The 13,901-nt window shown below is 39.7% G+C and overlaps 1 protein-coding gene across 1 annotated transcript; it reads left to right on the top strand.

The window, feature by feature from the left end:
- The first annotated feature begins 275 nt into the window (after positions 1 to 275).
- Positions 276 to 4,526, top strand: bloc1s6 (biogenesis of lysosomal organelles complex-1, subunit 6, pallidin). The gene is made up of 5 exons (XM_061033683.1): positions 276 to 389; positions 2,057 to 2,213; positions 2,760 to 2,847; positions 2,951 to 3,037; positions 3,153 to 4,526. Exons 1-5 carry the CDS (start codon positions 326 to 328, stop codon positions 3,270 to 3,272), a joined length of 516 nt encoding a protein of 171 aa, XP_060889666.1. The 5' UTR covers positions 276 to 325; the 3' UTR covers positions 3,273 to 4,526.
- Positions 4,527 to 13,901: the final 9,375 nt, after the last annotated feature.

Below are 13,901 nucleotides of genomic sequence, written 5' to 3'. Positions count from 1 at the left end.
CTACTCTCTCCAGCTTTTTTTTTGGTCGGCAGAAGTCAAGTCACCTATCCTTACACTTAATTTAAAGTAGAAATAAAACCAGGTAAGTGTGTTTTGACTGAAGTTAAATGTTCACAGGTTGCGGAGTGGCTAACCGTGTGGTTACTAATAAAGCAGCTAGCTGGACACTTCCTCAACGTGGAGATTCCTGTGTTGTTATAAGATAACGTTATAACCCTTTGGTAGAAATAAACTGATAATTACCATTTGATATGACAATAAGAATAATAATTTGTTTTGTCTGGTGCTTTTTTCAGGCAGTCTGGGTGAGAAAGGGTCGTTGCAAATGGAGGAAGAGGGGATGGGAGATGAAGGACCTTCGTCCCAGAGTGAACTTCATCAAAGTGAAGGTATGTGTTGTCGCCAATTTCATGTGTGTTGTGGTTTGTGCGTGTGTGGACGTTTTCTGCTGCAAACGTCACCTGCGCACCTGGGCATAGTTGGCAATTACAGGTAGGTAGAAAGGGGAGACACAGGTGAATGGGGAGAGGGAATTAGTGGAAGCCACACAGTTTTTCAACCTTAAGTGTGTGAAGATGTTGTCCGTCTGATGCAGTATAGGCCTATACACCCGTGTTTTTGTTGGTGTTTTCAAGATTGCTGATAAATAAATACTGCAAACATAATTAACGGCGGACATTCCCTTTTTTACCCACCATGAGTTGGAAATGACTTAAAATTCCCTCCAGTGGCACTTTTTTGTTGTTAGATTGCCACTACAGTATGTTAATGTTAAACCTGGACTTTACTGTACTGTCAGTACCTGTCCAGCCTGAACTTGAATATAGATAATTGAAATCCAGCTTTAGCCCTAGTCTTTTGGGTAGCCTACTATAATAACATCACCCGAGATTACCAATTACTAACTTGTACGGGGTCCGAGTAGGGACACAATACATGAAAATAATGTTTTATAGTTAGAGGTTCAACTTGCAGTTTGTTGTATATGTCTGTCTAAGCTTTCGCCCGGGTACACATTCAAATCTTTGTGACGTTTTAAAATAATGTTGAAAATCTAGCAGCAGCAGTGGCACAGACTAAGATGTACTTATCGAGTTCAATGTCAGAAACGTTGTTGATTATGCCATGTTCATGACATGTCACTGTTATCTTATTTACCATTTTCATTTCACTAAGAGTGGCGTATATCTTTCCTAAGAGTTTATGTCGACATTTTTTTCTAAATACTCTCACATATTTGATTTGGTGCTTATTAATACAGAAGTACCTGAAAACAAATCAAAAACAGCATTAGCTAAAGTGTGTTATTCAAATTGAGAAAAACTAAATCTGAGCGAAATCTGAAGTGTTTTGATTTTTTATGAATCCCCAAATTAACAACTCTGCAAAGATACAACTGGCTTGTGTTGTCTAACAACATAAACGCTCACATGCTACAACTATTGGAATCAAACTCATCTCTACTATCTCTCCTGTTTAACAAGATAGCAGCATTACATTTCCTTGACTTGTAAAAGTCAATATACTGAAGTTTGTCGAACAGTGTAAACTGCTTGACTCTCTCGGCTGAACTCCACATAATCTGAACAACATCATCAAGGTTAGACTACTGGGCTTGTGTGTTAATGGTGTTTTTAAGTCAGGAAAATTATATATTGAGTTATTTTGAGTTACCAAAGAAACTAAAAATAAACAAGTTTATGACTCAATCAAAGTACTCACTTACAGGTGAGACTATTATGATGAGGTTGCTTGACTAGCAATAAAAACAGCTACCTCCTTTCTTAAACCATTTCTCGAAGTCACCAGTGAGGGTTGCAAGTTGAGTTTCAGAGCAATTCAGTCCTGCATCTTAATAGTCGGCAGACATATTAGAGAAGATGAAAGGTAGCCTCTCGGATTTCAAGCATGCCATGATAACGTTTTAGTAAAGTCCTTTTTGAAGTTAAAGTTGCTGTCACCAGACCACCAATAACAATGACATTTGGTTTATTTATCAAAGGCTTTTTTTTGTGACATGAATGCTTTGTGCATCTTTCTTATCTCCTTCTCTCAGATCAAGAGTTGGCACATCAAGAACCACTGCCTGAGGGCTCATCCCCTGTAGAGAATGTGTTTGTAGATAAGAAAGCAGTGGACAAACTCACAGAGGGATTACTCTCTCACTATCTACCTGATCTACAGAACTCTAAACGAGCCCTACAAGAGCTCACGTAAGCATTGCCCTGAAAACTTGAAATCACACAAACTTGCTTAGAAATTCTCCTTTATTATGTTTTTATTGAGAACGATCTCATATACATTAAGGTAAAAAAAATTGAAAGTACAAAAGAACTGTTTAAAAGTGTTTTGTGATTTGGTGTGTAAGTAAATAGGAAGAAAATCACTTTTTTTTTAACAAGCCGTCTTTACCCGCACAGCTTTCAGAAATGTGATTCACACAAACATGTTGACATACACAGACTGCAGTTTTCAGTAAACAAATGTGGCACGGAGAGTCATATGACGAGAAGAACAGGACGGACATGTTCACCAGTAGCTTTTATGCTTCAATGCTTTGTGTCCGTCCATGAAAACCTTTCACTTATAATAAATTTGCCGTTCGATTGTACATTTAACGTCATGTTAAAAATTAGCTTTCTGTCACAAATATTAAAAACTGTCATCTTTCTGCCTATTTACTAAGTAGATGCCAAAACAAGTAAAGTTGTTGGTTAAAAGTGCACTTTATGACATTTATTTCATCCCTTTTTTACCAGACAAAATCAGCTGGTATTATTAGACACTCTGGACCAAGAAGTCACAAAGTTTCGAGAATGTAACGGCTTACTGGACCTCAATTCACTGGTATGTTCAGGCTGAACCATAATCTAATTTTCTACTCTATATTGATTTGTGTTCTGTTCATCAGGCAGGAGGAATGATTTCTAATCCAATTTGCTGTCCTTAGTTTACAGAGGCGAAGGTTTACCACAATAAACTGGTGAACATAAGGAAAGAGATGATAATGCTCCACGAAAAGACAACTAAACTAAAGGTACCTCTTATCTATGTCAAATGGAAAACTTAAAGGAATGGAGGACATTATGGTAGATTGGATGCAAACTAAATATTCTATTACTGATTAAATGTTGTCTGTTGTGTTCTCCCAGAAAAGATCTCTGAAGCTGCAGCAGCAGAAGCAGAAGGAGGCGCTGGAGAAGGAGCAGCAACGTGAGAAGGAGCTTGAGAGAGAGAGGCAGCTGATCGCCAAACCTGCTAAAAGAACGTAGGACCCCCCAAGTATGTCTGCTGTATTAATGGACCGTACAGGTGTTTTTGTACGTTTATAGCCAATTCACTAGATATCCACTATATGTTACATTACTGCTGACCATTTTCCAAAGTGCATGTGATTTCAATGATCATTTCAGGCGAGAACCAGAAAGACAAGGTGAGGGAAGAGAAATAAGATTTCCAAACAGGGGGAGATTTGCTTCATGATAAAGCAGTTGACAGTGCTAATTGATTTGGCAAATGAACAGTTTAAACTTAGATATAGATAATAGACATGACTTAAAAACGGTTTGTTGCCTATCTGGAGAATCCTTTTTTTCCGAGCATGTTTTTCACATAAGGTTTTATTTTAAAATCACAATGTCCAAGTTTGCAGCATGTTTGCAACGGAAATCCTTTTAGTTTTAGGGTGAATGTTCTGAAGTCAAACACACTTCAAATAGAAATTAAATTAGGTGTCTGGAACAACTAAGATTATCTTCAATCTTTATTTGTTTAAATTGTTTCCAAAAGTATTAGAGACTGTTGTCACTTTTCTGCTTTTGTTTACAGAACATGCCTTGTAGATGTAGTCATCTGGTAGCTTGAGTCCTTTTGTGTCTTCACTTGTGTGATGACACGTGTATCTGTTCACCTACGCTGCAGTAGGAAAGGTCTGTATGGGAACAAATCATTTCAAAATCTGTTTAAAAATCTCTCAAACTGTAATACGCTTTGGAAAATGGTTGGCTTAATGGAGAATGTGGGATCTTCAGTTAATGGAATAAAACTTGCAAAAACTCTTTTATGACCCTTAAATCTGCCATTGCCAAGATCACCACAAACCAAAGACATGGACTAAATCATCAAATGCTGGTTACATCCCACTATCAACCTGTGATGACAAACTCTAGCCCTTCCTTGACAGCAGAAGGAAATCCTCAAAGACACTTTTACAGTCGTCAGACAATGACCCGAAGGAGAACTGGGTGCTGTATTTTCTTTAACATTAAGTGTTAATATATGTTGTTGCTGCCCTGTTAGTGTTGAATGCTATAGAGCAGGAATGTTGTTTAAGCTTAACTGACCGTTTGTCTGGGGTTCGGATACATTCAGAATGGATTACAGTAAGTGACAAACTTGACCCCCACCAAACACAGCATTTAAATATTTGTTGAAGAAATATTTTAAGAGGCCTCTATGCACTACTTACACCTGAACCCCCCTGTGCTGTTTGTACTGTTAATAATAAAAGCAAAGCAAACTGGTTTCTTTTTTATATTTCCTGGTCTTGGTACACCTTCTGAGCTGTGGATTTGATCTAATGGTTTGTATGAACTGAAGAATTTGCACGCTTTTATGTCAAAATGTAAAACGCATTTTCTTGCATATAAAATGGTGTAAACCACCACATTTCAGGCCCATATGTTAAATGAAGGCCGTGCAGTGGTTATCGCTGTTGCCTCACAGTTAGACAGGAGCCTCTATGCGCAGAGTTTGCATGTTCTCCCTGTGGATGAGTGGGTTCCCTCTGGGTTCTCCGGCCCCCTCCCACAGTCCAAAGACATGCTCGTTAGGTTAATTAGTGACATTTTTCCTATAGATGTGAATGTCTGTTTCTACCTGTCAGCCCTGATATTGACTGGCGACTATTCCAGGGTGTAACCCCACCTCTGATGGATAGATAATTAACTATACAAACTGTATTGATTCTCTCAGTCCACTAGGTGTCAGCAGAGACCAGATGGGCAAATGTGCTCCTTGATCCGCTCATTGCTTTAACACTTTTACACCCGCTGGGGTCGCACCTACAACCAGAGAGGAATAATTATATATTTAGTCTTACCACTTTAATTGGTTTAAATGAAAACCTGCAAAGTCTCTGTAACTCACAAAACATTTAGGGTGTGAAAACAAATTCCACAGCCCCTCTTTTCTGCTTGTTTTTCATCACATCCATCTAGCCTGATTACCTGATCAGGTGAATTTAATTAACTGTGATCAATGAGCTGGAAGAACAAAGCTCCAAGATTGATCTTTGTTTACCGAATTCCTAACTGCGTCATCTTTCCCCAATTACACCAACTTGCAACTGAAATGGTCAACACTAGACACATGTTTTCAACCAACATCGTTTCTTTTCACACACTTTCTCAGCCTCATTGTCTCACGCCGGCCGCACAAACACAAGTTTGTTGACAGAAAAGTAGGTTACATTCCTCTCTTCACCAACACAAGCATGTGTCTGTCCCACCCCCGTCCAATTCACATAAAACTCTAAATTTATACTCACTACTACAGCAGGAAACACACTCACCCCCGCCTGGTGATGTTAGAGCGGAAACTGCACCACAGTGTGGCCGTGGCTGGGTCTGGACTCAGGGAGAGAGAGGCAACACGATGCCAACCTGATGAAAGTGAAGCAGTGCAGAAACCACATTGTGAATATAGTTCTCAGTACCTTGACTTTAGGCTTTGTTTGACATGTTTTCACCTTTATATCTAAATGCAGTTGAAAACTATATAAACACCTTTTGTAACACTTCCTGGTTTTAGATTTCTTGGCTCTTTCTGGGTCAGTGTGATGTGAAGAGGAAAGAGGAAACATGTTTTGCCTGGGTTGGTAATCATATTGAGAGGTTTAGCAGGTGCACATTAGAGGCAAAATTATTCCTAAAAAGCCTCTCAAATGGGGCCCCGGTGGTGTAACGGTTAGGGCACACCCCATGTACAGAGGATGTAGTCCTCCAAGCATGCGGCCCGGGTTCGAATCTGACCTGTGGCGCCTCCAGCATGTTATTCCCCACTCTCTCTCTCTCTCTCTCTCTCTCTCTCTCTCCCTGATTCCATAAAAAAGACCAAAATAAACCATAAAGAAGAAAAAATAATCTTGCAGGTATAGATTATCTTCATTTGTTTATTAATATGGTACTAAAATCTGACACTTATTATTGTATTGTATTTATCAATTTTTCTGCCTGTGCCAGAAATAACTGTAAAACCAGAGTCAAAGTCTTCGTATGTGAGTAAAACCTGGCCAATTAAGGTGATTCAGAAACAAGCAGATCCCGCTTCAATGCTGTACTTTGGTGATTTTAGGAGTTTTTAATTTATGAATGAAGGGAAGGGGAACATAAATGATTAAGTTCTGTATGGAATCTGGCCATTAATTAATCATCCAGTTTCTGAGATTTCTAAGAAATCTGTCTGCAAACTTCACTTTCTAGCGTTTCCCTGGACATTGAAAAACACCTCAGGGTTCTCAGATTGAATTATTCCTATTGATTTTAAGAAAACAACTTGTTTGCCTCTGTTTTTGCCTCTCATTCACACAGAGTTCATCTCAAACAGGATCTGCTCTTAATTAGTTTGTACTCTGATTGAATTGGGCGATGTTTTTTCCAGCAGTTGGATGTGTATGATGCTCCAAAGTCAGACGGCTGCGAGTTAGTGTGGTTTCCGAGGCTGCGCCCGACTCCTCCAAGATTTTGGTTTTAACTTGTGTCTGCTTTTAGAAACTTGGCCGTCGGGGAAAACACAACGCCCCCCCTCGCCAAAGCCACAAGCGAGTCACAGACATTGAGCAGCAGCAGATGATGATGTTGTGAAGTGGACGGCCTTCCTGTCTAAGTAAACAGTGATTCAGACCGGTGAGGAGTGGGAGGCTGTGGTCAGCGTCAGACTGGCAGCACCAGTCTGCTCTCAGACCATCCATAACAGGATATGGTCCTAAGGCCCACACTGAGGACGCTTGCATCATGTTGTTATTGCCCTCAGGTTTTACCATTTGGTTGGTGTGGTAGTACTCGTGCATGCTGTGTACCATGTGCAGGGCTGAACTGAAGGTTCTGGAAAACATATCGCTCTGTGGTGTTTGTGACCAAATGACAGTGACTGAGGTTACTTTCCCTTCTCCACCAGGTCTTATATAACGCTACATACGCATGTCTGGATAAGTGGGCACGGAGGACATTAGTAATTAGGTTTGTGTGACTCAACAGATGGTGCAGAGCAGAACTGTTTCCCATGTAACCACCCCATCTCTCCAAAACAATCATTTTACATTTACTACATTAGCAGAGGCGCTGCTTGTCAACAGGCGAGGCAGGCAACTGCTTGGGGCCCCAGACCATTAGGGGGGCCCCAAAGCAGTGGTGAAAAATTTGCAAATTTGCAAAACTTTTGCAGTGACGGTAGGATTCCCATCTCATAGAACTCTCTTTTCCCTGCTGACATTGGTTGGAAGGCCCCCCAATTGTTTTTTGCCTAGGGCCCCAACATACTCTAGAAAGTAACTAAAAACTTCAGTGTTTTTATTGTATGACACTTCTCACTCTACGAAACTGATCTCATGGCTGCATTAATTGATTTGAGAAAACACATGATCCACTAACTAAATATCACGCACTGTTAGAATTCAACAAACTGGCAATCTGTACAATAGCTTTATCTCTACATGGTTCAGTTTACATGCATAAGTCCACAGAGCAAAATGAGATTTTGTGGCCCCATATCAGCGCCCTGGGCCTCCAAGATAATGCATTATGTAATGTTTTATATGCAAGAAGCTGGCCATTGATTTTGCCTGGTCGTGATTTGTTTAGAGAATTTTATTTTGGAATGTGCAAAATGATGGGACTTCTGTCAAGTGGAAAGAAAAACGTGAAAATGAGGAAGGAAAGATAAAACAAAGTTCTGCTCCAAAAAACATTATTGTAAGATTTTTTCAAGAGGTATTTTTGAGCCCTTGGAGTCATTTAGTTTTTCTTTTTTTTTTTAATGGACAGTTGAAATATATCCCAGATGAAATATACAGCCAAAGGATAAGGAACAACTTGTTTTACAAATTATATGTAGTGTGTTGTTGGATGAGGAATTATATTCTGTGAAATAACAAGTAACTACAGCTGTCAGTTTGAATGCACATGATTTGATTTACTGTGAAATGTATCTTGGTAGATGTATTAAGGAGCAGGACATGGAAATAATGAGGCATTTCTTTATTTTACCTTTAATGTTCTTTGTATCTTTTAATTACGTATAAATGAAAAAACTAAATATTAAAGGTCTTGATAATTTGGGGATATTTTCACCAGGCCACAGATTTTTATTTTATTTTACAATGCATCTGTTAATTAATTTGTTCAAATAAAAAATAGATATTTAAATGTTAGGTTAGTTTACCCCAAATTCTTAATCAAATGTGTAAAAAGCTGCAGCATTGGGGGGCCATGGGGTTTTAAAGTTTCCATATGTTCATATATATGTGGTAAAAATCCAATAATTAAATATAGACAAAAAAAGACAAATGTGAAGCTTAAACAACTAACTACACTGACCTTTAAATGCTTATATAACTCTGTGTTTTCGCCAAAACTTAAACTGCACAGAACTTGGGTGTTTTCAAATTATGGTATTGCTATTTTTTCCTGGAGTAAATGATCTGAGTACTTCTTCCACCACCTCTGTGTTGAAGCAAGTGGTGCACCATTTAAGTGTCTAACTCTAAGTACGTGTTGTCTTGTTGTGTCTGGACTGTGGTATAATTCCTCCAAACTCATGCTCCGCTCTGGGTAAACACAGACAGACGGGTGAGCCACACAGAAGGTGAAAAGCTGTTTTCACACGAGCCTCACAGGTGCAGCATTAACGCAGCTCAGCTCACCATGTCGGCTTTAGATGTCACATTTTCAAAACAAGTCCTCCAAACGTCACAAAAGGTTTTATGGCATGAATGGCTGGTTTCATTGGCTCCTCTTAGGCTCTAGTAAAAGTAGTAAATATAGAAACTGGAGGAGGAGGAGGCTTTGAACAGCAGTGTAGTTGTGGTTGGGGGAAAAGATGATTTGATTAAATAAATGCAGCCTGTCTTTCCTTGTTGTTTTCTTTGGTGGGGTTGCGGAAGAAAACAGGAGGACATATGTAAAAGTACCTTGACTTTGGGTTTTGTTTGACTTGTTTACAGAGCATCTTCAAGTATAATGGCTACTTATATAAATGCCTTTTGCACCGCTTGTTGCTGCTAGTTTTCTTCTTCTGAAAGTGGGTCAGTGTATTGTGGAGACCAAAAACAAAAAGTTCTGCCTTCCTCTGTGGTCAAATCTAGAAGTTCAAGGGGTTCAATGGTTGCAAATGTATCCTCAAAAACAACAAGAGATCTTGAAGGTATATTTTAATCTGTCATTTATGATAAAGCTCCTGTGAGGAACTTTCAGTTTGTGTTGATTTTGGCTACCCAAAGTAGAACCTCTTATCTCTTTGTGGATTCTTTCCTGTACATGTGTAATCATTATTTTTTTTAAAACAACAAATCACAACCTACTTCACTTAAATGTGTCACTTAACTTTCTCGCCATAACAAAGCATATGGCTCCATAAAAGAACATTTACTAGCCATATTCTTAGAGAAAATCTTTACCGCTGTACAGCATGCCAAGTGTTTGCTGTAACCAAGAAAATTGCACACTTCAAATGGCACAATGCTTTTTATTGTGTCTGTGCTTTCACCGCACACAGACTTTAATGGTTTAATTGTGGCCCACATAATGGGCTAATATCCTTTTACATCAGATCCCGAGGTTTTGTAAGTTTTAAAAAATGTTGTTCAAAATGTCTTTTGAATGTTTGTTTTGTGATAACTTTGGTGCCTCTGTAGAAAGTCTTATCTCTCATCAAGTGTAAGAGGGCAGCATGGTGGTGCAGTGGTTACAGAGAAGGTGCCTGATGCAAATTCCTTTCGAACAGGAGTTTGCATTTGGCTTCCTCTCGCAGTCCAAAGACATGCTCAGTCGGTTCAATGGTGACTCTAAATTGCCTGTATGTGTAAATGTAAGGGTGCCTGGTTGTCTGTCTCTATATGTCAGCCCCTGTGATTGACTGGTGACCAGTCCAGGGTTTACCCTGCCTCTCGCGTCTCCAGCCCCACGCCACCATGAATGGGAAAAGCGGTTTAAATAATGGATGGATGGACTTATGTGAGTATTGTTTTTCCACAAAAAATGTCATCCTGCTGTCTTTTAACAGTCAAACATATCACTCTAAAACATATTTGCTATAGAAAATGTCAAATAAAGACAATTTCTTCAGAGTTAGGTTAATCCCTTTGTCTGCAACCTCCCTTCGGCATCAATAATAACAATATAGAAATACTCAATCATGTCTTTGATGGTTTTGATGGCTTTTGTAGGCCATAAAGAGACATTTGTATTAACTTCAGTCTGTTGCATAACCAGTGAAATACTCCTTAAAGGAGCTTTACCTAATTCACTTTGAATTGTATTTCATTTACAAGAGGCAAACAGGTTCTAAAGGATGCTTCGTTTAAATAAATACAGCCCATCTTTCCTTGTTGTTTTCTTTTGTTGGGTTACAGAAGAAAAGGGGGACATATGATAAAGGAGGCATTGCAACACTGTGAGGACAAAGAAGCTGTTTTCAGACAGCCGGCCACAGAGTTGCAGTCACCTCCACGGTCAGGATGGTTAGCGGTTTCACGGCCATGTCCTGTCTGACCTGTGTGAGGTGGAGATGTGATAATCCAAACCTTAACTGTATGGAGTTAGAGGTCTGAAGGGAGGATTTACGGTGTTGTTTATGTGCTCTATTTGAGTCAACCACAGCAGACTGTTGCTTCCTCCTCTGCTTTTTGGATGCACTGTGTGTGGAGAGGTGTGTGTGTGTGAGTAGACGGTTGAAACACAGACACAAGGCACACTCATGTACACAAACAAATCCAGAAAGAGCCAGAACTGGAGCCCTCATAGTGTGGTTGTTGGTGTGGTTTAGAAAACTGCAGGGTTCGCTGCAGTCCAGAGGCGGTACGGGTGTCAGTGGACGATGTCTTCTATCACCATGGTGCTATTGGCCCATGAGATATTGGTTCTGTGGACAATGAGTTCACTGTGACCTAGTTTATGCAAAAAAAACAACTTTTTCTGAAAAATACTATTCAAGCATATTGCTTTTATATTTCAACTTTTTTGGCTGACCGTGCAGAAAACAACGCATTTCTGTGCATAGAAATAGAAGCCACAGAAAGCTAAGTGTAACAGAAGGGTAGAGGTCTGTGGGTCTTCAGCAGCCCTGTCTTTGTCCACAATGAAACAGTCTTTCCTTTTTTTTCTTCCAAAGGGGGGCCTTGCCAGCAGCAGTCAACGTTACATAACTGCTTATCTCTCACATTTACGTCTAGACCGGCCCGCTAGTACACGCTGTGAAGTAACACCCATTTTAAAATGAGTTAGATGCCATCTGAGGAAATTAACACCAGCTCAAAATGGTTTCTGGCATCAAAGTAATGAGTTTCTCTGAAAAAAGGTGAGCCATTTGAGGACGTTAGGACACAGAGTACTTAGTTTTATGCAAGAATCTGCACGGAGAACACTGAGAAGCTGAAAATCTACTCATGACTTTCGCTAACAAAGAAAACAAAATCCAACTTTTGAAAAGATGTGCAAGTTAAAAAGATTGCATTGTAGACAAATGATATGCAGTATGTTGATGTTTGCTTTCCTTCTGACACTAAACTATGCTGCAGTAAATTCCAAACGATGAATGGGAGCGTAACAGGATCTCCCACTCACTATCTCTCTCTCCCCCCTTCCTCTATATTTGTAAGTACAGAAGTACTGAAGTCAAACAAAGTCCACACAACATCTTACTAACAACATGTAACTTGAGTTTAAAAGTTGTAAACACCATATTCTAAAGTTCAAATCATATAAACCACGTATTGTTTTTGTCTTTGGTTTTGTGAAAGAGTCGGAGAATGAATGAAACCTCTTGTCAACAATCACAGGCCACACCAGAAAAGCCGGAAGTTCACACAGATGTGAACATTCATGTGTGTGAGGACACAAACAGCAGATATTTGTAATGCATCAAAAGGGGAATGGGTGGAGGAAATGCAGAGAAGTCATTTCAGGCCATAGAAATGCATTAATATGACGAAATCAAACCAAACTATCTGCTTTATAAGTCACAATCTGAAACAAAACAGCCTTTATAAGACAGATGTTCACCATCTGTGTGTGTGTGTGTGTGTGTGTGTGTGTGTGTGTGTGTGTGTGTGTGTGTGTGTGTGTGTGTGTGTGTGTGTGTGTGTGTGTGTGTGTGTGTGTGTGGGGGGGGGGGCGTTGCTGCAGAGATGCAGGTGTGTCAATCCTGCAGTCTGTCTGGACGCAGAGAAACCCACAGGAGCGTCTTTGTGCTCTCTGAATAATCCAACACGTGTCTTTGTCTTAGTCAGACCTCCATTTGTCCTGCATGCAGCGTAATATCAACATTCAGGCTTATTTTTTATTCCAGTGACACATCCAGCAGTGGCAAAAAAGTGACTATTAAATGGAAAAATAATTCAGGCATCAGATCGAAAAATAAAACAGAGATTGTTTTAAAAGGCTCGCTAGTTTCATTGCTAGTCGAAAAAACCAGCAGATGGACTTTTCTTTACTTCGGTTATTACATAACAGGCAGCAACTGGTAATTTAAGATGTGAAGTTATTACACAAGAGAAAGAAAACTTGTGCCGGACGTCTAAGTGTCACAAAACAACTTGTCACATATAGGCCAGTTCAGGCCAGAGTTTTTTTTCCCTCTAACTTCCATACAGCTCTGACCTACTTCCATACATGTCTATAGTAACGTTACATAATGTGTGCTTTTTCCGAAGTGTAGAAAGGATGTGTGAAAAAACGATTTCACTCCCTCAGAGGGGCCCAGCACAGCCATGACTCAAATAGATTCAGACTTTGTCTCGATGTTGTCTTTACATTTCATCTGTATTTTTCCATCAAACACCCATAACCTCTTCTTAATGCATTGTTGTGTTGTTACGTAACTGCACTGTGGCTGGTTAAGAGTCATGTTACATTTAGAATCTTTCTCTACCAGTGCAGCTGAATACATGACACACAGACGCTCACTGTGTCACATTGATCTACTGTACATCAGTGGTTCTCAACTTGTGGGTCAGGACCCAAAAGTGGGTCGCAGAGTCGTTTTCACTGGGTCGCAAATGTGTCGCTGGAAAAAAGTGTCACAATGTCACTTTATTTTTTGGCTCTTGGTGTCTTTATTGGAGAGACAGGACAAAGGACAGTCCAAAGTCAGCTTCCGAATGCAGGCCCCCTTCCCCCCGAGGTCGAAAGCCTCCGCACAAGAGGGGCGCTAAGCAACCACAAGACCAGTCCACTGGCACCTGGTGAAGCGCTTTTTAAAAGTGATCATTTTGATCTATCACGTTTTATATCCTCAGAGGTTCAAACTGTACAATTTTTCATTAAATAGATCTGGTTAACAAAAATGTGGTCGCAATGTACATGAATTTGGTGTTGGGTCCTGAGGCTATACCAGCTGAGAACCACTTGTGTGTAGAGACACATAAATCCATTGGTATATACAAATACATAGAGATTTTATATAATAATAAATAATAACTTGGATTTATATAGTGCCTTTCAAGGAACCCAAGGACGCTTTACAGTGGTAAATATGTATGCTCGCAGTATTAACATATTCTACAACCACAATTGTTACCACAGCTTTGTGGGCAATCTAATAAGGATGAGCTTATTTATTGAAACTGGGAATAAGCAGCTTTTTCAAATAAATCTGCTTCAAAAGACATTCTCTTAAGAAGCCTGGTG

Source organism: Labrus mixtus, chromosome 1, assembly GCF_963584025.1.
Source record: "Labrus mixtus chromosome 1, fLabMix1.1, whole genome shotgun sequence".
Classification (NCBI taxonomy): domain Eukaryota; kingdom Metazoa; phylum Chordata; class Actinopteri; order Labriformes; family Labridae; genus Labrus; species Labrus mixtus.
This window is presented reverse-complemented; position numbering and strand designations above follow the sequence as displayed.